At 56.0% G+C, this 22,982-nt stretch overlaps 8 protein-coding genes across 8 annotated transcripts; 2 read left to right on the top strand and 6 right to left on the bottom strand.

The window, feature by feature from the left end:
• Positions 1-164: 164 nt before the first annotated feature.
• Positions 165-3,767, top strand: BBBOND_0313480 (hypothetical protein, conserved; the record flags this gene model as incomplete). The annotated part of the gene is made up of 2 exons (XM_012914178.1): positions 165-3,356; positions 3,441-3,767. 2 exons carry the CDS (start codon positions 165-167, stop codon positions 3,765-3,767), a joined length of 3,519 nt encoding a protein of 1,172 aa, XP_012769632.1.
• Positions 3,768-3,881: 114 nt separating this feature from the next.
• On the bottom strand, positions 3,882-6,626 carry BBBOND_0313470 (helicase conserved C-terminal domain containing protein, putative; the record flags this gene model as incomplete). Its single annotated transcript, XM_012914177.1, has 1 exon — positions 3,882-6,626. The coding sequence occupies one exon, from the start codon at positions 6,624-6,626 to the stop codon at positions 3,882-3,884; it is 2,745 nt and encodes a 914-aa protein (XP_012769631.1).
• A 76-nt stretch (positions 6,627-6,702) lies between these two features.
• On the bottom strand, positions 6,703-7,818 carry BBBOND_0313460 (membrane protein, putative; the record flags this gene model as incomplete). The annotated part of the gene is made up of 1 exon (XM_012914176.1): positions 6,703-7,818. One exon carries the CDS (start codon positions 7,816-7,818, stop codon positions 6,703-6,705), a length of 1,116 nt encoding a protein of 371 aa, XP_012769630.1.
• Positions 7,819-8,269: 451 nt separating this feature from the next.
• Positions 8,270-12,898, bottom strand: BBBOND_0313450 (hypothetical protein, conserved; the record flags this gene model as incomplete). The annotated part of the gene is made up of 5 exons (XM_012914175.1): positions 8,270-8,396; positions 8,435-8,565; positions 8,808-8,939; positions 8,978-9,162; positions 9,199-12,898. The coding sequence occupies 5 exons, from the start codon at positions 12,896-12,898 to the stop codon at positions 8,270-8,272; spliced, it is 4,275 nt and encodes a 1,424-aa protein (XP_012769629.1).
• Positions 12,899-14,001: 1,103 nt separating this feature from the next.
• On the top strand, positions 14,002-17,124 carry BBBOND_0313440 (Glutamate/Leucine/Phenylalanine/Valine dehydrogenase family protein, putative; the record flags this gene model as incomplete). The annotated part of the gene is made up of 1 exon (XM_012914174.1): positions 14,002-17,124. The coding sequence occupies one exon, from the start codon at positions 14,002-14,004 to the stop codon at positions 17,122-17,124; it is 3,123 nt and encodes a 1,040-aa protein (XP_012769628.1).
• A 3-nt stretch (positions 17,125-17,127) lies between these two features.
• On the bottom strand, positions 17,128-18,595 carry BBBOND_0313430 (dihydroorotase, putative; the record flags this gene model as incomplete). The annotated part of the gene is made up of 8 exons (XM_012914173.1): positions 17,128-17,334; positions 17,370-17,430; positions 17,471-17,529; positions 17,710-17,961; positions 18,033-18,161; positions 18,196-18,246; positions 18,282-18,465; positions 18,501-18,595. 8 exons carry the CDS (start codon positions 18,593-18,595, stop codon positions 17,128-17,130), a joined length of 1,038 nt encoding a protein of 345 aa, XP_012769627.1.
• Positions 18,596-18,721: 126 nt separating this feature from the next.
• BBBOND_0313420 (PHOSPHATIDYLINOSITOL N-ACETYLGLUCOSAMINYLTRANSFERASE SUBUNIT Q, putative) lies at positions 18,722-20,662 on the bottom strand (the record flags this gene model as incomplete). The annotated part of the gene is made up of 6 exons (XM_012914172.1): positions 18,722-19,208; positions 19,244-19,558; positions 19,599-19,767; positions 19,803-20,311; positions 20,347-20,480; positions 20,519-20,662. The coding sequence occupies 6 exons, from the start codon at positions 20,660-20,662 to the stop codon at positions 18,722-18,724; spliced, it is 1,758 nt and encodes a 585-aa protein (XP_012769626.1).
• Positions 20,663-20,783: 121 nt separating this feature from the next.
• Positions 20,784-22,865, bottom strand: BBBOND_0313410 (protein kinase domain containing protein, putative; the record flags this gene model as incomplete). The annotated part of the gene is made up of 1 exon (XM_012914171.1): positions 20,784-22,865. The coding sequence occupies one exon, from the start codon at positions 22,863-22,865 to the stop codon at positions 20,784-20,786; it is 2,082 nt and encodes a 693-aa protein (XP_012769625.1).
• Positions 22,866-22,982: the final 117 nt, after the last annotated feature.

Below are 22,982 nucleotides of genomic sequence, written 5' to 3'. Positions count from 1 at the left end.
TTGAACAGATATTCCGTCACGAGTTGCTGGAGAGGCGTGGTGATCCATGGCTGAATGCCAGCATATCATTGCACAAAATCCTTTCATCTTTTTTCCGATGTTGCTGTAGAAAAATTTAAGTGGCAGCATCCATCGAGCAGTTTTTGAATGAGGAGCCGAAGTAGATGTTGAGGATTGTATTTTTGTGGTCGATTTTCTTAGGGACCGCAGCATCGCTACATCTGGCCGTCGGTGGCCGTAACGGCCGCCGACCGGCGTTCGCCTGCCACTCACTGCAAAGTGGGCATGCGCGTACTCGTTCCGTCCCCATTTTCGCGGAATCGACGCCGCTGACGCTGTCCCAGGTGGAACAACTGGAGCGGGAGTATGTGGGCTTCGAGGCCGAGGAGCCGAAGCCGCCCAAGTGCCCGGTGCTGCCCCAGCACCTGAGCAACCGTGTCGTCAAGGGCATAGTCGACCACGACATGGAGATGCTGATGAAGCGTTCGCTGGACGCCACAGGAAGGCCACAGCACCTCCACCAACTGTGGAAGATCAAGAAGCACCGCAAGAGGCTGAACCCGGTATTATACCGCGTTGGGGAGAAGGTGAAGGGCCGTGTGGCGATCACGTTTCCCACGTACGCCCTGGTAGACGTGGGTTCCACATCGTACGGTGTGCTGCACGCTCGTGATATGAGCGAGGGCTGGATCGACCGTGTGGACCACAGCCTCTCCTCGGGCGAAGATATAATAGTCACCGTGAAGTCGATAGACGAGGACGCGCGATTCATCCGCCTTACCTTGCTTGACCTGCCGAAACTGGAGGGTCCGACCGGCGAACCCATAGAGCGGAGACCGCTGCACTCGTTTAGAGTGGAAGAGGCCGTCAGTGGCGTCATACGCCGCAGGTCTCCATTGGGCTACTACGTGGATGTAGGCGCCACCGTTGACGGGTTTCTGCACATAAACGACCGCAAGCTGCCCAGGAAGTATACCGGTGTTGCGCGGCAGCCGTTCCGCATAGGCACCCGAATCCCTACCCTCTACGTCAAATGCGTCGACCTGGTTAAGAATCGCATACAGCTGAGCGAGAACTCCCTCGCCGAGGAGCTGGAGAAGCGCTGTCTGACGGGTCAGGAGACTCCGGAGCAGCAGGCAGTGTACCACCCCGGTAATCGGCTGTCGATGCTGCAGAGCCTACAGGCCAACGACCTGGAGAAGATGCGGATGATCGGCGGCTATGACGACCTGCTGCAGGAAGTCGGGGCGGGCCGAAATGCGTCAAAGGAGTACGTGATGTATCTGCAGAACCGCAAAAAAGTAGAACAACTGCAACAGCTGAAGGACACCGTGCTGGACGACGCCGATAACATGGACGATGTCCAACTGAGGCGCGCCACAAAGGAATACAACAGACTCTCAATGGAGATAGCCGAACTCAACCAAGAATCGAACGAGCCCCCGCCCTTCCGCCGCACGGTGTACAAGTATGGCGATCCTGGCGTATGGGAGAGCCGCGTGTACACGCCCTTCGATGAAAAGAACCCGCGCGACTACTTCCAAAAGGTCACAGAGGAGGTGACGACGGCACTGCGAGATGTTCAGGGAGAGAACTTCGACTTCAAAGGCGCAATGGCCGACGACCTCCATAGCGCTGAGCGCCGTGGCGAGATTGTAGAGCACCTGTGGGACATGTTCCACGCCCCTCCCAGCGACAAGAGCCAAATTGAGGACACCGAACCGCGTCACGCGACGCTGGAGGATATTGAAGATCTGTTGCCAGAATCGGAAATAGCTGACGAGACGCAATCAGCTTGGGAAGACGGCCCGGATGCGGACGAAGTAGTCGCCAAGCTAGAGTCGTACGACCACCCCGAAGCTAAGGAACTCGCAGAAATGATACGCAGCGCTTCAGGATTCGATCCTTTCGCGCACTCGAATAGGCTTATAGATGACGACGAGTCAGCTATTCTGGGTGCATGTGCAATGGCGAATGATGACGTGACTACGTGGCAATCACGCCTGGATAGGATGTATGAGGAGGCCGGAATAGACCCCATGGACGTGGCGGCGGCCACGCTTGCCGGCAAAACCTCTGGTAAGCTCAAGAAAGGCAGCTCTTCTGAGGAGCACGACATTTTGATGCAACCGTTTGCACGGGGCGACGGTTCTATCTCTGCTGTGCACAATGTGGATGAGTACGTGGACTCAACGCAAGGGGTCAAAAGCGAAATAAATTTTTTGGCCCCCCAAGTAGAGGGCGACGACGATACGGATTATGTCGAGAATTCAGAATCGTCTGACTCCGAGAGCACCGTATATGATGCAGCCGAATCACACAACTCGGGCCACGACAATGCGGAGCCCGAGGACGCTGAGCGCCGTTCACGGTATACAGAGAACCATGACGTATATGATAAAACTGCTGCCGATTCACGTGACTCTGAGCGCGTTACCGATGAAGACGATTCATCCTTCTACAGCGATTTAGACAACTCGTACGACACATCAAGCGGCGAATACAGCGATGACTATGACGATGACGAAGAAAGTGGCGCGGACGATGCGTCCGACATTGAGGATTTCAAGGATGTTGCGAGCAGCATTTTCGGATCAGAGGAGCCATACAAACCGGCTACAACTGCGCCCAAATCGAGGTTGTCACAGAGCCACAATCTGGGCAACACTAGGCGTGACATGCCGACTGCGGAACATCGTACAGCAACGCCTGCAACCGACGAGGCTACCGCTGTGTCAACTACTTTGCCAAAGGGGCCTCTGGAGCCCGTGGAAAAGTACTACGAACCGCCCACGATAACGGACGACATCCAGAGTATCTTCAACGAAGTCAGGGCGCTGACAGCAGATGCAACGAATGAGGACACGCCGGCCGAGTCTGCTGCTTACCCCAGCAAATTCGAAAATCGGGACAACAAAAAAATCAACCACCAGCTATATATACAGAGGAATCGTCACTTAGACCCGGTTACTCGTCTCTACGTGATGAGCAAGGTGCCTCCCCGACCGCTACCACCAAAACCTGAAGACGAAGTAGAAGATGAATCAGACTCACGTACGGACAGTCATGGACGTTCCCCTTCAACTGACCGTCGTGCAGAGGAAGGGTTCCTGCGCAGCAGCAATTATGGAGATGACGTTGGCGACGCGGGTACACGAGGCTACGTGGACCATCAGGACGACTTCAGCGACATCGGTGACTTCGACTCGTCAGACGACGCTGACGACGAGGGCGAAGAGCGTCTGCAGTCGCCAGAAGAGCTCAAAAAAGTGCGTTCGCTAGTGAGGAGCGTGGTGAACTCGGACCAGCGCCGCCGCACCCTGTCGCGCATTGCGAGGAAGGCGCTGCCGCCCGAGGTGGTCGCCAAGTGCAAGCTGTAAGTTCGGTATACTGTATTGTAACACATGTTCAGACGCTCCAAAGAGCCCGAGCACATGGAGGAAATGGCGCGTATGCTACGCTTCGGCAGGAAGCGGCCGAAGCTGACGCCCTACACCTACTTCCCTGAGGGCATAGGCGCCGCAGGGCTGGGCGAGGACCGCAGGAGCGTGAACCGGCGCATCCGGGATGCCAATCTGAAGCTCACTAAGCTGAAACGCAACAAGCGGTTTTTGAGCATGCTGCACCGCCTGGACGTGGACCCCGACGAGCTCACTTTCGACAACATCCATCAGCTGCTGCCGTTCGAGCTGGTCTCGTCGAGGCCGCCGCCGTTCAGGAAGCTGATGGGTATTGGCGAGAGCAACCTGCCGGATGAAAAGGGGTAACACCCACGACAGCAGCAGCGACACCTCTACCAACAGCATGCAGTAATGGTAAAAATACAAAAGGCGGCGACGTAGGCACGCCCGCATTAAACAATGTCGATGCCAGTAGCGGCCTCACTTGATCAATTCCGTGATTTTGAGCTGGTTGGCCTCCTCGGTTAACTTGTTCTTTTCCGCTTCCTTGAGCAGCGTCAGGTTTGAGGTCTCGCCGTTGAGCGTCGCCGTCACCCCCTCCCACTTGCGGTTGATCACGCGCCACATCATCTCTTCGACCGAGTTCTCGGCGATGAGGTAGTGGATATTGATCACGCGATGCTTGGTGCCCATGCGGTGCGCGCGGTCCTCGGCCTGGATCATGAGCCCGGGGACCCAGTGCAGCTCCGCGAACACGACCGTCGAGGACGCCGTCAGGTTCAGCCCGACGCCACAGGCCGTCATCGACAGCAACGCCAGCGTGCAGCTGCTGTCGTTCTGGAACTTGTGCACGTTCTCCTCCCTTTTGCTGTGAGGCGTCGAACCGTCGATCCTTATGTAGTTGCACTTCTGCTCGCGCAGCGTGTCCTCGATGGCGTCCATCAGGAAAATGTGGTGGGCGAAGACGATGAACTTCACCTCGCTCCTGAGCATGTGGACCACGTACTCGCACACGCCCTTGGCCTTGGCCTCGCCGGTCTTCTTGAACATCTCCTGCATGGACGAGAAGTCAGAATCATTGTGCGCGTTCTTGGGCAGCGTTGCCATGTGGCTCTTGCAATCGCGCAGGAATGTTTTCGGCAGCTCTATGGGCACCTTCGACCTCAGCTTCGGCGGGAGTTCGTGCAGCACGTGCTCCTTGAGGCGGCGGATCATCACCGTCTTGACCAGGAACAGGTGCAGCTCGGAAGTGTGCTGCGAGCCGGCGTACGTGATTCGCTTGGTGTACCAATTCAACTTCTTCTGACAATAGCGCTCCAAAAAGGTGCTGTTGGAGCAAAACGACGGCATGATGCACGAGATCTGCTCGTAGAGCTCTGAAGGGGAGTTCAGCGTTGGGGTACCGGACAGCAGTATCGCCCTTCGCGTCTCCTTGAGCAGCGGAGCCAGGCACCGCGTTCGCTTGGCCTGCTTATTCTTGATGTAGTGCGACTCGTCGCAGATGACCACGCGGAAGCCGTGGCGGAAGTGCTCATTCAAGGCGTAGAGGTCGTACGAGATAATCACCACCTTTGTGTGGTCAGGTATGGCCGTCTTTCCGCTCTTGACGGTGCAAACCTCGTCCTCGCTGATCAGGTGAGGCAGCCATCGCACGCATTGGTCGCGCCACTGGAACCTAAGCGACGAGGGGCAGACGATCAACAGGGGCCAGTCCATACAGTAGAATGCAGATATAGCCAGCGCCTGCAGGGTTTTACCCAGACCCATCTCATCACCTATCAGGACGCGGCCGTTTCTGCGAATACCGAATTCCACCCCCTCGCGCTGGAAGGGCCTCAGCTGGGAATAGAGCTCCTTGCCTACGATTTCCGACAAGCGATCCATGTTCTTGCGCGTGTAGTCACAGAGGTACCCGGAAAGCGCCTGCTGTGTTTTCTCCGGCAGCTTTGCCGCGCGACTGTAGCGGTGGAACGCCGGGAAGGTGCGCAGAATGAAGTCCGGGATCGGGTCCACGGGGCACTGGCAACCGGCCAATTCCTGCTTCAAGGCTTTCAGGACCATCTCGTACTTGTCCGCCTTCATGAGCACGTACGACGTCCGGCCCTCCTTTACCACCCGCATGCCATTATCCAGAAACCGCAAGAAGTCGAACAGAGGCGGAGGCAGGATATTCGACCACACGGCCATGTCCTTCAACGCCTTCTGGAAGGCCACTGAGAATTCATCCTCGGAGTGCAAGACCAACGCGACAATGCCCTCAAGTCGCAACTTTTTCTTCCCGGGTGACGTGCTCCATGTAGCGGATTGGTTGGGCTTGGGTGTGGCATTGCGCATGGGAGACGAGGTCCCATTATCCCCTGGCAAATTACCAAAAGTGTTACCGGGTACAGATTCCTTGCAGGCAGCTGCATCATTTGCCTTTGTCTCAGTTTTTCCCTTTGGTGCACTTTTAATCACTCTGCCATCAAGGGTCATTTGGCCTGGTTCGCTGTTCCGCCCAGGCGCCACGGAGTTTGCGCCCTCATTTTTGCGCCCACCCCCGTTAAACACGGACGAAACGGTCGATGTGTTTGGTGTACCGGTGTTTTTAGCCTTGGGCAAGGTGCTGGAACTACTTTTGGGCGACCGCTTCGCCACCGGTAACTGTTGCCTTCTCGCCGCTACAGCCGCCTCCAGCACCCGCTGAAGCGTCATGGAATCGTCATCTAAGATGCTTGCAGTGTCGTGTATTGTGCCGGCCGTGTTTCGGCGCCTTTGATACCATTCCGCTTCATCCTCTTCCTCATCCACCTCCTGTACCTTCTGCGTCAACCGCCGCCACTTGGCCTCCAAACAGTTGTCTAGCGCCTTGCTATGCAAAGACGCACGATTATCGTTAGGAAATCCAGGTGTGTTAGCTGCAGCCGCCGCAGCACCGCGTCCGTTCGCCACCGTTGGTCGACGGCTATCCACGACAGCGCTCGCAGCACCGGTGGTCTCGTTAATACCCCTCTTCATGCTCCTACCGGCATCTTCCTTAGCTGCAATTCCCCTGGATTCCTTAGAATTCGCATCGTATCCCATGGAACGCAGGAAGCTGCAGAACTGCAGCATCGGCCCAGACGGCGATTCGATCTGCATCGCCCAGGCGCCATAACTTGGATCAGAGTGGTATACATCTTCGAATGATCGCCCCTTATGTTTGCCAAACGTAAACACCGTGTTACCGGCGCTACTATCAGACATTTTTACTAACTGACTCGCTACACACACGTGCTAGGCACTACACATAAGAGTTTCAGATCATTAACATATACAGTTCTTAAGAGACGACGATCTTCATGCCCTGTGTGTTGGCAGCGTCGGACTCGACGGAGTCACGAGACCTGTCGAAAAACCTGAAGACAGAGTACAACAGCGAGAGAATGCCGAAGAGCAGGCAGACGATGGACAGAACGACGATGACAATGAAGTAAACACCGTTGCCCATCAACAAGTTGAGGGTCTCGTCGGAGTAAGAGTCGGTGATCTTCTGCAAGTAGCTGGTGACGTTCTGGTAGTTGGCAAGGGCGTGACCGGTGTCGCCGAGCTTCTGGACCTCACCGTGAAGGATGGCAAGGTATCCGGAGTAGTCAATCTTGCCACCAGTGTAGATGGTGGTGCAGACACCAATGGTGACGACGGAGAGGAGGACAATGAGCGCGTGAACAGCCAACATGATAATCTTGAGGGGCTTGAAGCAGAAGAACCTGCTGACAGAGCTGATGACATCACCGACAATGCAGGTCAAAGACCAGAGGAGACCCAAGCTGAAGGTCCTGTAGCCGCAGCAAGGAGCGCAAAGAGCGAAGGCAATACCCAAACCGAGACTGATGGAGGGAACAACAACCATAACCTGAGTGGCGCTGTCGGTACCCTTGACCATCTGGGCCTTGTGGAAGAGGGAGGCCGCAATCACAGAAAGCAGACCAATGAGGAAGAGGAAGTTGCGGTTCTCGACCAAGAGGTCGTTCAACTTCGGGTCGACGACGCCGACAACAGTCTTGGCGAAAATCTGGAAGGTCTTGTTGATGAAGCTGTTACCCTTCTGCAAGTAGACGGCGCAAATGGAGGCAGTAGCACTGCAGTAAGCAGTCTGGACGACGGTCAGGACCAGCATGGGGATCTTGAAGCAGATGGTGACGAAGTGCGTCAAGATGAGGAAGCCGAAAGTGAGAACAGCCAAGACAACGTGAACAGCACCAGCACCCTGGAGAACGTCGAAGCCAATGTCCCTGATGTCACTGAGTTGGCGGGAAGCAACGATAGCGCTGATGTTAAGCTTGTTGGGGGAGCACAGAAGCATACAGTAGCCAAGGGCCATCTGAAGAGCCAGAGCGTACATGTACAGGCCAAGCTTGGCGCTGTAAATACCGTTAGCCTTGTTGAAAGCAGCCATTTTCGTTATGTTGTATTCGGGGTGTACACACAACAAAAACAGAGTCACAAGTTGCTGAGCGCTGCGGGTGAATGTTCACAGCATATAAATTTCTCGACGTAGTATAAACGCGTCGATGTGTGATTGTGATAGACAATGAATGTGGTGGTGGAGATGTGCAATTGCTGCTGCAGCTCTAGTGCATCCGGCGTTCGCGTGCAGGTGGTGTTGGACACCGCCCCGGTGCACCTGCGTCTAGGGGCATTAGGAGTCTAAAGCGCCTCGTGCGTGTATATTGGCGCATATGTGCTCGCCGTAAAGTGGTGTGTATTGCCACTGTTGCAAGCTGAGCTTGTTCTGCTCGGTGTGTGTTGGCGCGGTGTGTAGGCGTGCTGACGTTGCACTTTTGGGCCCGTTTATAAGTTATAAAGCAATTAATTCCGCATGTTGAGCTACTATTGGGCTCGCTAGTTTATGCCGGGTCCAATGGACGCGGCGTGACGTAGATCAAAGACGGCACAGATACGAAATCATCCCTAGACAGCGACAGCTTTCGGCGCTGTTCTAGCCTCACCTCCGGCAGGTTGTGGTGGCCGCACCTGTAACATAAATGTGATTGTATAGCGGTAAAACCTACTTGTTCGCCATCAATACCCACTTCACAGTTCGCAATGCGTGCGGCAGTGCGATCATGTCTAGGTAGCGCGGACCTGATATCATGAACGGACTGCCTGTTGCGCCGCCAGTTGGCAGAGTGATGCAATAATCCTGCAGCGTTTTATAAGTTTCGAAAACGGCACATGAACACGTGCTTGTCTAGTTTGAGTAGAATCACGGCAATTCCACGCATGCCAGTAGACAATAATAGACAGTCACCGCGGGTGACTCGTTATCGGCAACATGTGGCGCAACTGATACATGCACTGTAACTGGCAGCTATCTTCCACTCGGATTGTGGATGTCGCATGCACGCATCACTAGGCTGGCCGCCTTTGGAGCACGTAACCTACCAGGGTGTGCGGGGTCATGTTCCGGATCTCGGCAACGAACTCGAACGGCTGTCCCAACTCAACGATGCTCTGGTGCTTGACCGCAATCAGGATCTCGCAGTGGTCTTTCTCGTTGTAAAGGGATATGTTCTTCTGCAAAGGGCAATTAGGACCGAGGGTGCAACACTTACCGTTAACATAATCTGGAAGCACGGCTGCAGGCGGTTGTATGGGAACGCATCGGCATGAACCACGGAATGCAGGCACTGGACTTCCATGCCGGATTCACCGTGCTTGTTGGTTGGGCACAGGTACATGAACAGCAGTCCCTCCCTGTCCTCCATCGTTTTGCGGTAGCCGTACAACTGGTCGTTCTCTGCGTCATGTGAGCACATTGCCTAGCGAAACATACGGGCTACCGATATGCCGTCGTGGAGCACACGCACGCTATCCAGGGAGTATTGCAGCGGGCTCTTGTTCGACAGGTGCATATTCAAAAACTTCATGTAGCCGCCGGTGTCGTTGTCGTACACTTGGTCGACGGCAAGGTCCAGGGACACGGGCTCGTGCACGAAGGTTTTCGTTACGTCCGTCACAACCAGGAACTGCGACTCCATCGCCTTCAAAGTGTGGCCCAACATCGGCTGCATCTGCAAGTTGAACTTGACAGTAGTCGGCCCGTGCGAAAGCGCCTTGAACAAGCCGAATAGGTAGACCACGCCGGTATTAGAATCACGTTTGGCTAACTCCAGGAAGTTTGTCATGTCCTCGTTGATGCTGCAAGCCACCGCAGGGTCGTCGGCAAAAAGAGTGGGCACCACGGCGTCCGCATCGGGCCCGCTCCGGGTGTCCAGACGCGTGCCTAGGTCGAAGTGCTGCGCATCGGCGAACCCAGTCAGGGTAAGAGAGAACTTGTTGTTCACGCAGAGGCGCATGATGCCACTGTCATCCGCGCCGTCACGACACAGGGCGTAGAAGTGGAACGAGTTAGCGCTGGACGTCACCTCGACGGAGAACCGAATGCGTGGAAGATACTCGGCCTTTAGGATGTTTTTGTTGTACAGGAGGACGCAGGTCACCGGGGCCACGTGCCCCTCCACCAACTCTCCCAAGAAGGCCTTGAAGTATATGCGATTTACGAACATCCGGTACGCGCCGCGGGCGTGCGGCATTGACGCCGAAGAGTGCGAGTCAACCAGCTCATCGAAGTCGAGCAGGCACTGGCTCACACTCGTCAGCTCCACCAGCGTGTCCACTACGATGCCACAGCTGTCCGCGCGCTTCGGGTTCACTGCGATAGTATCCAGCAGCTCCTCCGATTTGAGCGACGCGCTCACGGCTCCGACGGCGGCCACATCATCGAAAATGCGGAAGACGCCGTGGCGTGGGTCCGCTGTGAACATAGTGTCCCCTATGCCGGGGATACCGTGAGCCAACCGTAACGTGAGGCACGGCATGACGCACGATATGTTGACCGACGTGCCGTCAGCCATATCCTTAACCCAGAGCAGGTTCACGCCCAACAACACGAAGTTGTCCACCATGAACTTGTTGTTGATGGCGGGGCATGTTATGGCGAGCAGCACATGGCTATCGCCTCTGAGGACCGCCGTTTTACTTACTGCTGCTGGCCTTGTCGCGTCGCTTACCACCTCAGGTTGCTTCTCGCCGATGCGTGCAGATTGGTCGCCATCACTGGCTCCGCTGTCCTCGGAACTGCTCTCGGCGCGACCACCAGATACGCCCTCACTGCTCAGCGAGTCCTCGCGTTTGACCCCCGAGGCGTCCGTGGTGTGCTCCCCTGCGCACGGGGTGGTGTATATTTCCACACGGTCGTTGATGCACAGCACCTCGGAAATGTCGAAGGCAAACGTGCCGATGGACGTGCATATGGTCACGTTTGACACCTCCACGCCGAAGGGGAGGTCGACATGGAAGCTGACCAGAATCTGCAGGGTGGTCATGATGGTGTCGTCGCAGATCTCGGCGCGGCCGAGCATGTACTGCGCTTGGTGGTGCTTGCTCAGCAGGATGGAGCTCAAAAAGTCGTGCCTCGGTGAAAGGCGCGACAGCAGCCAATTGCACGTGGGTTCAAAGTCGAAGGGGGTTCCCTTGACGGAATGCAGCGTCAGCATCGACTTCAGGAGGATCAACGAGTACTCCCGCCGAGCGCTGCCGGTCAACATATCGATGTCCAGCCTGGGGCTGTTTTCAAGCTCGAACTTGCTCCGCAAAGGCTCTTCGTAGATGCTCGTCGGGAGGTTAGCGGCCTTCATCACGGACTGCGGCAGCTCCAAGGGTTGGCCTAACAAAAGGTTCAACGTCACCATCATTTTCGACAGCACGAGCTCGTAAAGCGACCACCAGACCTTCGAGTGGGCGTGCTCAGCCAACAGCATCGTGGTTGACGTCTTCAGGAAATTCGGCTGGAGGCTGAGCATATCCTGGCCCGCGTTAGAGTCCGTCCGCTGAGCTGAACGAGCCGTGGTGCTCACCTTCAGCGCTTCGGAGATGACGGAGGACGAACAGCTCTTCAGCAGGTAATCAGTGTCCAGAGGCGTTGGGTTGACCAGTGACTCAGCGATGTTGGCGTAAATGAAGAAGGCCTCCCTCAACTTAAACGAAAGGAACAGAGAATCACCCAAGATATCCGTCACCTCTAACAAGGTCTGGTACCAGCTGCAGGTGGACAGCATGTCCATCAGCTTCACCAGGATGCCTTCCGTCACCGACTCCAGGTATCGCACACGGCGCTCTTTGCTCTGGCCATGCCGCTCAGCTGCAGCGCCCTCGTACAAGTAGCCGAAATCCTCGTCGTCCCTGAAAAACAACGATCCGAACTTCCTCGGGAATTCCGTGACGTCGGTCTGGGACATCAGGGTGATACGCATCTGCATCAGGTGCCGCAGCGACCACTTGTAGAAGTTGGCCGCGTGCTGTCGAATGTGGCTGTTCGCCTTCAGCTCCTTGTACTGATTCGCCTTGTCCAGGTGCACCGCTACGGAGTGGTGCAGCAGGTAGCACAGGTTGTGGTACAAGGGCAGCAGCCCATCGGAGTAGAAGAACCGCTTGAAGAAGGCAGCAGCCTCAAAGGCGAATGTGAGCGCCTCCACGATGTTGGAGCACGCGAATCGCGCGCCCACCATCTGCAGCGCGATGTACAGCGCCACACTGGCGTACTCCTCGCAAGGCCGGCACATCACCGCCGGGATGACGTGCGACCACGCCTGACCCAACGCGTGCACGCTTTCCTTGAAGTTGGCGACGAACTGGTGGAAGTATGCCAGCTTGAAGTATGCCATGGCCGCGTTTATCTCGGACGTCTCGTCGACCGTCGGACCCGCGCTGGGCTTCACCTTCGACAGCGCCTTGGCGAGCAGGTGGGCCCTGCGTTCGTAGTAGGCCAAGCTGACTTCATACATGAGCTGCTCCAACTTGGAGAGCTTGCTCGCAATATCCGCCTCGCCACACGTCACGCAAACCGCCGCCACTTCGTTGGCATTTAGGTTCTTGAGACTGTTGACTGCCTTGTGCGGGTTCTTGGTGCCCTTACGCAGCAGGATCAGGAACATGATCCTGCCCGCCACGGGCTTGCGGCCCAGCACGTTCTTACGGTAGGCGTTCAACGTGCGCTCGACATCGGACTTTATAATGTCTGACAACTGCTTCATGTCACCGCGTATCAAAAGCGACTCGTTCGCAGGCTTCGCGTCGAAACTGTCATCTTCAGCAGGGTCTGATTGAGACGATGTTTTGGCATCATCTTGGGACGCGGCGCCGTCATCCGCGTTGCCCGCTGACCACGACGCGTCGACCACGTAGTTCTGCCAGTCCCGCACGCAAACGATACACGGGGGCAGGCTCCGCTGTAGCAACACCCAGTCGGCGTCTTCCGGGATCTCAAGTTCCCAGTGCTGAGCGCCATCGGTGTCGTCATGGATGATCTTGGACCCGTCGTAAAGGTCTACTTTCATGCGATCCCTGTTGTTGCTGGTCGCAGCGCGGCCCGCAGTCACGATGAAGTCTCGCAGCTTTGAATGACCATCGCTGTACGCAGACACGGCCGCGCACGGCAGCGGAACCGACGTAAGGTGACTGGGCAGCGAATCCATGGCGAGCGCTATATCCGTACCCGAACTTCAGCGAAATCAGAGACGAGACTCACAGGCGCCGGACCGCATCACAGGCCGCCCAGACAAACACGTTTGATTCAAGTGCCTATATAGCACCAAGTGACAAAGGCAGGCGCATTGATTAGGGCGCCTTCGGTCGACACACCTACAACAGGGGTCAACGCGACAGCCAGGAGCGACGCCGGCCCTGCGTCAACACGCGCGCCAAGGAGAGCTCAAAACGCTCCCTCACACTCCACCGCAGCTGGTGTAACACCGAGCATTTACAAACGGCTTGTGCCGCGTACACCGTCCAGACAAGTCGCTCACTGCCACAGGACGTCCGCAGCCGGTGGTGGCAAGTGTGATGGTGGAAGGTCAATTCAGAACTAACAAAGTCCGCCGTAGGTCGCGTGAACTGGCGATTTTGGTGCCATTGCTGTTCTATGGGTGTGGTATCGTAGTGTGCCGCTCAAATTCCACCGACGAATCGCCGCGAACGTGACTCCAGGCGCTTCAACGCCAAACCGATGGTCACAAATAGGATTTCATAAGCGGGTACCGCGTGACTTACAACCGGTATTATGTGTGTAGAGGAAGTCTGCTAGGCCAGATGTGTTCATGTTGCCGCAAATAACGGGTACGCGCAGAAACTCCGCTCAACTCGCGGAGTTGAGATGCTCGCCCCGCCAGTAGAACTACCGTCGCCTATATATTCCGAAGCGTGCCCCGCAAACAACGCTGAAGAATAGCCCCGCAGAATGACCTATCACGACATACGCCGCGTTAATGCGGCCAAACCGGGATCACACACAAGACTCATTAGTCGACCTTCTACGTATATAAAACTACCGGCGCTGACAAAGCGGCTCTGGTAAATATATGTGCGGTAGTGCTGCCGCATAATTGCCTTAATGTGTAGCTAGGGACAACAATGGGGGCGAAGAGACAGTGGCGGATGGCCGGCGCCGCAGACGCGAACGCCAGCACTCTGAACTAGTTCTCATTACGGGCGCCGTAATTTTATCGGCTGACGTGAAATGCGTTAGCACACCTTATATGTAACCGGGCGGTCAATCGGCATTAACACGCCAACGACAACCATGACGATTGACGATACGCTCGACAACTACCTGCACGATGATGGCCTCTCACGAGTGCCGGAGAGCGACGAGCGAAACGATGCGCCGCTCAGCGATCGATACGCGAACCAGTTCAAGGAGGTTTACGAGATTGTGAAGCAGTTGAAGACCTTTAGTGACGACATGATCAACCAGACCATGGACCAGTACTACAACCGTCTGGGGCTCAACGAGTACTACTTCAGCACTTCCAACTCGAAGATGATCGCCAACAACATGGTGTCGGTCCTGACGGCCAAAATCCTGCACGAAAACTCAGGATCCGACTACTTCCCGCTCATCGAGCAGGTACACGATGGCCGCGTGTTCATCATCACCAGGGCGTCACTGCTCAACCAGAAGATATACCAGAGTTACGCGGTCGAGCGCAGCGTCGAGAAGCGTTATTTGAACTTCGGTGACATGACTAAACCCATATGGAGGATGCAGTGCTTCAGGTCGACCAACTCCATCTTCGATGACCCGGACAATCTGTTCGAAAGGCTGCGGATATACTTCTTGCAACTGCCAAATTTCGCAGTCACGGACCCTGAACCGGGCGAGTTGAGGCTTAGCAAACTGTTGGACAGGGACTTCTACAAGAACAAAAAGAACACCATCACTGAGGATATTTTCTGCAAGCTCAACAAGCAACTGGTGGAGTCAGACACGGGTTTGGGTATTGCAATATCAGCTGAACCGAGGCAATTCAACACGTACCGTATTGACGTAGCCTTCAAGCGTGAGCACATCCAGAGCGACTTCTACTCCAGGGTTGGCGACTGCATTACCTACTATGGCTGCTACTCGAAGTCCAAGTACATCGACCCCTTGTCGAACAACGTCTGCATCATCACTGCGTTCATCACGACGCTGCCATCCACGGAGATCGCTAACCCCGACATGACCTTGGAGGACAGGGCGCATGCCATCGTGACGGCGATCAGGCTGTGCGGGGTTATGCCGCACACGCACTACCTGTCCATACTCAACGAGCGGCTCTTGGATGTGGCTGAGATGGCATACGCTTTCTGCGCCTCGATCTTCATCGAGCACTTCAGTGGCAGCGTGGGACCGCACATCTCACTCATCGAAAGGCTCATGACGAGGGAGCAGATAACGCCCTCGGAACTGTACGACATCCGTTCGAAGCTTATGATCCCGCCGTACCTGCCTCACCAAATATTCGACGCGGTGCGGGCCAATGAGGGTATCCTGAAGATGCTGTACCAGAACTTCCGCAAGTTGCACGACCCCGCGCTGAACCCAAGTGGCACCAACGATGACCCGGAGACACCGAGGTTGAGGGAGATGATCAAAACCTTGGATGACCAGGAACACGCCAAAATACTGTCGTTCTTCCTCACCTTCAACGCCTGCACTCTGCGCACCAACTTCTTCATGCAGGAGAAGCTTAGCCTCAGCTTCAGGTTCGACCCCTCGTTCCTCTCGAAGAACGACTACCCGCAAAGCCCTTACGGAATCGTCATGATATTGGGACCTTACTTCAGGGGGTTCCACATCAGGTTCAGCGAGATCTCGCGTGGAGGAATTAGGGTTGTGCAATCGTTCTCGCAGGAAGCCTTCACTAGGAACAAGCTTCAGGTCTTCGACGAGGCTTACAACCTGTCGTACACGCAGAGTCTGAAAAACAAGGACATACCGGAGGGTGGAAGCAAGGGTGTGATCTTGCTCGACAAGGCGGCAAGCAAGGAGATGGCAGCCGTGTACACCAGGAGCAGCTTCATGTGCTACGTCGACGGACTCATCGACGTTATGATGCCCAACGAGCAAATGGTGGACAGGCTGAAGAAGGAGGAAATCTACTTCCTTGGCCCCGACGAGCACACCGGAACAGGACGTCTTATGGACTGGGCGGCCAACCACGCTAGGCTCCGTGGGTTCCAGTTCTGGAGGTCCTTCACTACCGGTAAGGAACCTGGGATGGGAGGCATTCCTCACGACGTGTTCGGCATGACCACCGCCAGTATCGAGGCGTACATCCACGAGCTGTTGGACAAGTGCAACGTGAAGGAGGAGGATGTGACCAGGTTCCTCACTGGTGGTCCCGACGGTGACCTGGGAAGCAACGCGCTGCTGTGCTCCAAGACTAAAACCTTGGCAATCGTCGACCGCAGCGGTGTGCTGTACGATCCGGAGGGGCTTGACGTCAACGAGCTGCGAAGGCTGGCTTCGTTGAGGCTCAAGGGAGAGAACACCTGCTGCATGCTCTACAACTCTGACCTGCTTTCTAAAAGGGGCTTCAAGGTGGCCGAGGAGGCCGTGGATATCGTGCTTCCAGATGGAAGGAACGTGAAGCGGGGTTACAAATTCAGGGATGAGTTCCACCTCGGAGGGTGCTCGTGTGACCTGTTCAACCCCTGCGGAGGCCGGCCGTCATCCATCACCCCCTTCAACGTTAACAGCTTATTTGACGAGAAGGGCAAGTGCATATACAAGTTCGTCGTGGAGGGTGCCAACGTGTTCATCACTCAGGACGCTCGTCGTATCCTGGAGAGCAAGGGCGTCATCCTCTTCAAGGACGCGTCCACCAACAAGGGAGGTGTCACCAGCAGCAGTTTCGAGGTGCTGGCTGCGTTAGTGCTTGACGACGTTACCTTCGATGAGACCATGACCGTGAAGAAGGGCGGGGAGTGCCCGGAGTTCAGGAAGAACTACATTAATGAGATTCTGGACATCATCAAACGCAACGCACGCATGGAATTCCACGCCCTGTGGAACGAGGGGCTACGCACTGGCAAGCCTAGGTGCGACCTCACGGATATCCTGTCGAGCAAGATCATCCGGCTGAAGAAGGACATCATGGACGCCAACTCGCTGTGGGCCGACCTCACGCTGGTCAAGTCCGTCCTTGCCAGGGCGATCCCGCTGTCGCTGCAAAAGCTGCTGTCCATCGAGGAGATCATGAAGAGGCTGCCCGAACGCTACATGCGGTCCATGTTCGCCTCGCACCTCGCGTCAACCTTCTACTACGTGCAGGACTTCACGGATGACACTTCGGTGTTTGCCTTCTACGAATACATCAACATGCTCAGGGGAGGTGAGAACTTGGATGTATCGCAGACCTTTATCATGAGGAACTAATGACTAGGATTTTATCTTTAGCAATTCGTGGCCCGACAAGAAGGGCACCAAAATATCGTCCACGGTAGGGGGTACCGTGAAGGTGTCATCGCCGAGCTCAAAGCAGTTCAGCTCTTTCTGGGGCAAACCAAGGAACGCAGCGCCGTTGCGGCACGCGAAGGCCTCGAGAAAATCCAGGCGATCCAGCTGCTTGAAGATTGTGGCGACATACTGCACAAAAGTAAGAGTGCCGTGACTCCACCCACGTTCATGAGGAAGGGTTGCGTGTAAATGCCCGCGGGCGGGTTCGCGGACGACTTGGCAGCGCTGCGTACGAGTGCAATCGGGGGTCGATGAAGTTACTCACAGAGTATGCGGCGCGGAGTCCGAACCTAGGAATATCTTGGCGCTCCTCGACTTGACTGCCTGCGCACGCATACAAAACTGCCATCTAGTTGCGGTGTAGGCATTCAACAATCACGTTTGCGGAAGCTTGAGCGCAATTCGCCGCGTATAATGGCGGGCGCAGCCTCAACAAGACTTTTACGGAGCGCACGGGCACTCGGCCACCTCACTGGAACCATGTAACTTAGAATAACTACTGACCTGTAGGAGGGCGTCCCTGTCGGCGGCGCTTTTGGCCAGCGGTTTGCAGTAGAGGTGCGGATTTTTTATGTGCGATGCGATGTTATCCAGCGTCACTCCATCCAGCTCGGACAGCACGTCGTCCGTAGTCAGGAACAGATGGTGCGGAGTCACGCTGGCGGCGAGGTTGGGTACACGGGACACGGCATCAAGGCTCGCCTTGGTGGACACATGCTCAGCCACAACCTTCAGCCTAGGGAAGGAGCGTGCCACCTGAAAATGCATGTAACGCATCTCAATGTTTCACGTTTGCCTATTATTTCGGTATAAGCCACTGAACGTACATGCTCGACGTGAGGGATGAACTCCGCCTCGGCGGACAGTGGGCTGGATCCCGGCTGCTCGCCGTGCACGTGCAGCGAGAGCCCGAGCTCCTCCATCACGGAGAAGATGGGGTAGAACTCTTCCAGCGACTGCGCAGTGTGTGGCGCTGGGAAGCACGCCTACCCGGAAACCGTGCTGCGAGTTGGTGGTGGTGCCCACGGGGTAGCATTTCACCTGAAGTGGATTTATGCCACTGGATTCCACCTTACCCCCTGGACGTTGTTCAGACGCGCGTTCATACGCAGGTCGTCGGCCGACAGGTCGTGCGTCAGGTAGAGCGTCATGAGGTAGTCCACGCGGGGCTCGATTGCGAGCAGCTGCTGCCGGTACGACCCCGCCTGCGCGCAGGTGGTCACCGGCGGCGTGGTGTTCGGCATTACCAGCACGCGGTCGCTTAGAAACGTGAATTTGTCGCAAACGTGACTCACCAGCCGCCCTGTCTTATACGCCGCGTCACCAGCGACATGAGCTCACCTTGCCGAAGGTGGCAGTGCAGATCGTCCGCATACGGAATGCGCAACATTTCGGTATGAAACTACAATTTAAGCTGTGGAAGGTCGGATGTGTGCTGCTGCGGCCGCGCAGAAGCATCCGACCGCGGCGTGTTGCCACACACGGAAGGCGACGCTTGTAAGAGCCGCCTTCTGCATCAAGACGATTTCCAAAAGTTCAGGCTGCCGCAGCACGATTTCAGCGTCTTTAGCATGGGCTGGACTACGGTGCGGGGTGAAAAGGGCGTGCACCGCATCTCCAGCAGAAGCCCCGGCCGAGCAACTTGCAGACCCTCTCCATCCAGTCCTGCATCCGAGTCTGCGCCATCCGCCGCAGCGTGGCTGCTACCTTCAGTGTCGTGATTGTGCGCCACGAAGTATACACCCTCCTTGTAGCGCCTCGGGAAAAGCGCGTTGTATGCGAGGAAGTACCACGGGAACTTGGTCATCACCTCGATGACGCTCCTCATGAACGCACGCGCCACGAAAACTGGCAGATATACCAGCAGCGTCACACAATAGAACACCCAAATCGTAGGGTAAATCAGGAGAAGCAGCGTGAATATCACCGTGCCCAGGAACAGCTGCTCACGCGTGTAGTTGTTAGAGTCCAGCGATTGCTTCAGCACGTTCCACTTCTTGCCCCTGCACGCAATGATCCGTTTATAGCACAGACCCACTTGAAAAGCTGCAGCAGCGAGTACAGATAGCGTTGCATCCACTTGGTGAGGTACAGCATGATGCAGTGCGCATACGCCACGTGCATCGTCTCGATCGTCAGGATGTCCACCAGCACCGCGGTGTGGCAGGTCACGCCAAACAACGCGGAGTACTGGAAGATGTTCGAGAGCACGGTGAAGTGAGCCTGGATTCTCGGCTTGATTATGCGCCACACCACGAGCACGCTGAGGAGCAGCCTGGACACGAAGACGGCAACTTCATTGTTTAGTTTGCAGTATTTGCCGATGCGCATGGCGAAGTGGTACGACGTATACCTGTGCATTTGTGCGGAAACTACGCGCCGGAAAAACGTACTTGAAAGTCGATACGTACACCTCCCGAAGCGCGGCACGCACATAGTTCACTGCGTACACCACGGTTCTCCGGAAAAACAGGACTTGCAAAACACCCACTAGCACATCGGTGACGACTGACCAGGCGCTCTGGCGCAGGCTGTGTCGGGCGTCGAGGTAGTCGACGATGTCTGAAAGCATTGCCATACGCCATAGCGACACATACCGTCCTGCAGGTAGAGCTCACGGTAGCGCTCCTGCCACTGTTGCATCTGAGTGAGGCGCTTCGATATCACCGACACTATAGTCAGCTGATTGAGGGTTCTGTGCAGGGGCTTGCAGCGGACCACGGATGCTGCGGAGAGCACCCACTGCGCGCACAGGGACATGTAAAGCACGAGCTGAACCATCCACTGGCAGACAACGTTCACTGCGATTTCACATCGAGTATGCCGTTTTCTGTGGGCTGGTGGGAATGCGGCCAGATCGCCGGAGCCCTTGGGCACATCGGACTCGGCAATCCTGGCATGCATCTGGGTATCCAGGTATTCCAACAGCGCACATCCGGTGATCAAGTAGCTGCTCAGCCTCATCTGGCGCGGCAGTCCACCATCATGCGCATCTATACGTTCCTGCCTAGCGGCACAGATGGTGAGCAGCTCGGCGAACGACACCACGCCGAAGTCCTCCACGGCATACTTGACCACTTGAACAGGCTCGCGATTGCCGTCCGAACTGGCACACATCATACAGAACAGATATAGGCTCACCTTTGCATACAAATGCCGCCATGTTCGCGTGTCAGGGATATGTCCAGGATACGCAAATTACCGTGTCTACAAAATTCGTGGCGAAGCGTCGGCAGCTCCGCCAGCTCCTGCAACGCGCAGCGCAAGGAGCGTTCCTGAAAATGCAATATGATCACATGCTACTGGCAAATACCTGGCACGATGGGTAGGAGGAGATGGCCACCGTCGACCGAAGAACGGGGATGTGCCAGCCTACCAGCAGGCGGCTGTCGTCACCCGCGCAAACCCTGCGATAGTCTTCGGCAGGCAAGTAGACAGTGGCCTGGTGGTTGTCCATCGAAAAGTCGGTCACATTCTAGGCAATGGGACTAACCGGGGACGGCCGACGCAGTGTGTACCGCGACGCCTTCCAACGCGACGGTGGTCAAACAAGCACATAAACAGGCATTAGACGCTAGTTACTGCAATTGGGTTATAAACCTGTGCGAAAGCGCGGTGGAAGCTGTCAGACGCTCCAGCGGATCGTACTGCAACAGCCCCTTGATGAAGTCGCCGAAGGCTTCCAGCGCGGGTGAAGTTGATGTGCTGAGCATCTCATCGATTGAACACCTAGAAGGCTCGATAATACGCACGCACTTCGCCTTGGATCGGCCGTGCCCAAAGTCTAGTTTTATGCCCTTATTCACCCGGTGCAGACGGGCAACGCCGCTGCGCCGCGACACCACCGCTTCCTGCATTATGGAGTACTTCCGCGGCGTTATGTTCGTGTACTCCGGGGATCCGTTGGAGTCGTTGCTTTCGTTCAGGTCAATCATGGAGTCGTAGTCGGCATGCATGTTGATGTCGGCCTTGCTACCCAGCTGCGCTCCAACAGCCGAGCCGCGAGAGGAGTTGCTCACGGAGATGTTGCACTGCAACGACGACTGATAATCGGAGTGCATCGCCTTTTGCTGGCCTTTGAGGATGTCGGAGCTCACGCCCAAGTCCGCTACGTTGCCGTTCGGCAGCACCATGAATGTGCTGTTCATCTTGTGTTCCAGGAGGTAAACCGGCGGCACACCCAGGAGACTTATCATCGACGCCATCAACGTTGCGTTGTTGTCGCTGGGGAACAAGATGCGCTGCATGTACATCTCGCACAGCACGCACCCCAAACTCCAAAGGTCGATCTGCGTGTCGTAGGGGAGGCCCAGAATCACCTCAGGCGCGCGGTATGAGCGGCTCTGCACGTAATTGTTCAGGCGCTCTTGAATGTAGCAGCTAGAGCCGAAGTCGATCAGCTTCACGATAGGCGACTCCAAACCGTTGTTCAGCACGATGTTCTCCGGCTTCAGATCACAGTTGATGATACCCAAACTGTGCATGTACTTTAACGACCTAAGAATGTCCACGGTGACCTTGCGGATGGTACTCAACGACCACCCTGCCTTCTCAGCGGGGACCATCCTAGGGGGCCGCTCGCCGGGCATACACATAGGACCCTTGCACCTCCTGTACAACTCCCGTGAGGATTCGTACAGATTTGGTCCCAGAATCTCAAGGATCAAAAACACGCACCCCTTGTAGTAGAAATAATCTTTTAGTTGCACTATCGCCCGCGATTCTTTAGGGTTGGTGGTGTTGAGGATCTTCAGCAGGTTGATCTCATCGATGGCTTGGTTCACCGTGTCTGGCATGCTTATCTTCAAGCACACCTCTCCACCATCGCGGTCGTCCCGGGCGCGCAGAACCACAGAAAACGCCGTGTTGCCCAAAATTTCAGATACATAATAACGACGCACAAGCACGTCCCCTACCTTGATGTACAGCGGATCGAAGTTTCCCTCCGACGCAGTCTCGCCCCAGGGGAACACACAACGAATGGGAAATTCGTCTAACGATTCGCCACGGTTGGTGCCGCGCCAAAGGGTGCGCATGTGCTCCTTCTGCCTCCGACGAAACTCCTCCATGTTGCCGCACGCGTACTTTGCCATCCAGCGCTCCATCTTCGCAGCTAGTGGGTGGCCCATGTACAAACCGGTATTAAGGTTGCGCTGTTCCTCCATACGCGCGGACGCCTCGGAGAAGTCGCCGCTGTACTCATCAGCAACGCTGGCGCAGCCGAGTTCATCTTCCGCGTCAACGGAGCCAACCTTGCTCCCAATCCGGCGATCAGACGACGAGCTTGTACCTTCAGACCTGCCGAAACGTGGAGAGATCTCGCCCATCCCGTAGTTACTCTCGGAAGCCATTGACCTTCCACTGGTAACGACGCCAACGTGGGCGGTGGCCTGGGTATGGCTAGACAGCAGCGCAGGTCCGACGTAAGAAGGCTGGGGATCACCGAAGGTCGAAGAAGCATCGTCGCACGTGGCATCAGTGCCGAATTTCGGGGAAAGGCTGTGGCTCTTGTCGTCATCCGCAGAAAACGTGTGATTCACCGAAGGAGCCAGGTACTGATAGTTGGACAGATAATAGGTGTAGCGAGGCATCTTTGACGCCGCAGACGCAGCGCCGGCTGCAGACGATGCCGACGGCAAAACCGCCTTGTTCGCGTCCATTGTACACACGGCCGAGACAACCAGCGACGGTCACGAGGTAAGCGCCATCCAAGAGTCGTTCAACCTAACGTGGTACCGGTCACATATCCGCACAATCGACGTCAATAATAATTTTTT

This window comes from Babesia bigemina (genome assembly GCF_000981445.1).
Source record: "Babesia bigemina genome assembly Bbig001, chromosome : III".
Taxonomy (NCBI): Eukaryota; Apicomplexa; class Aconoidasida; order Piroplasmida; family Babesiidae; genus Babesia; species Babesia bigemina.
Note: the sequence above shows the minus strand (reverse complement) of the source record. Positions and strands in the feature narration are given on the sequence as shown.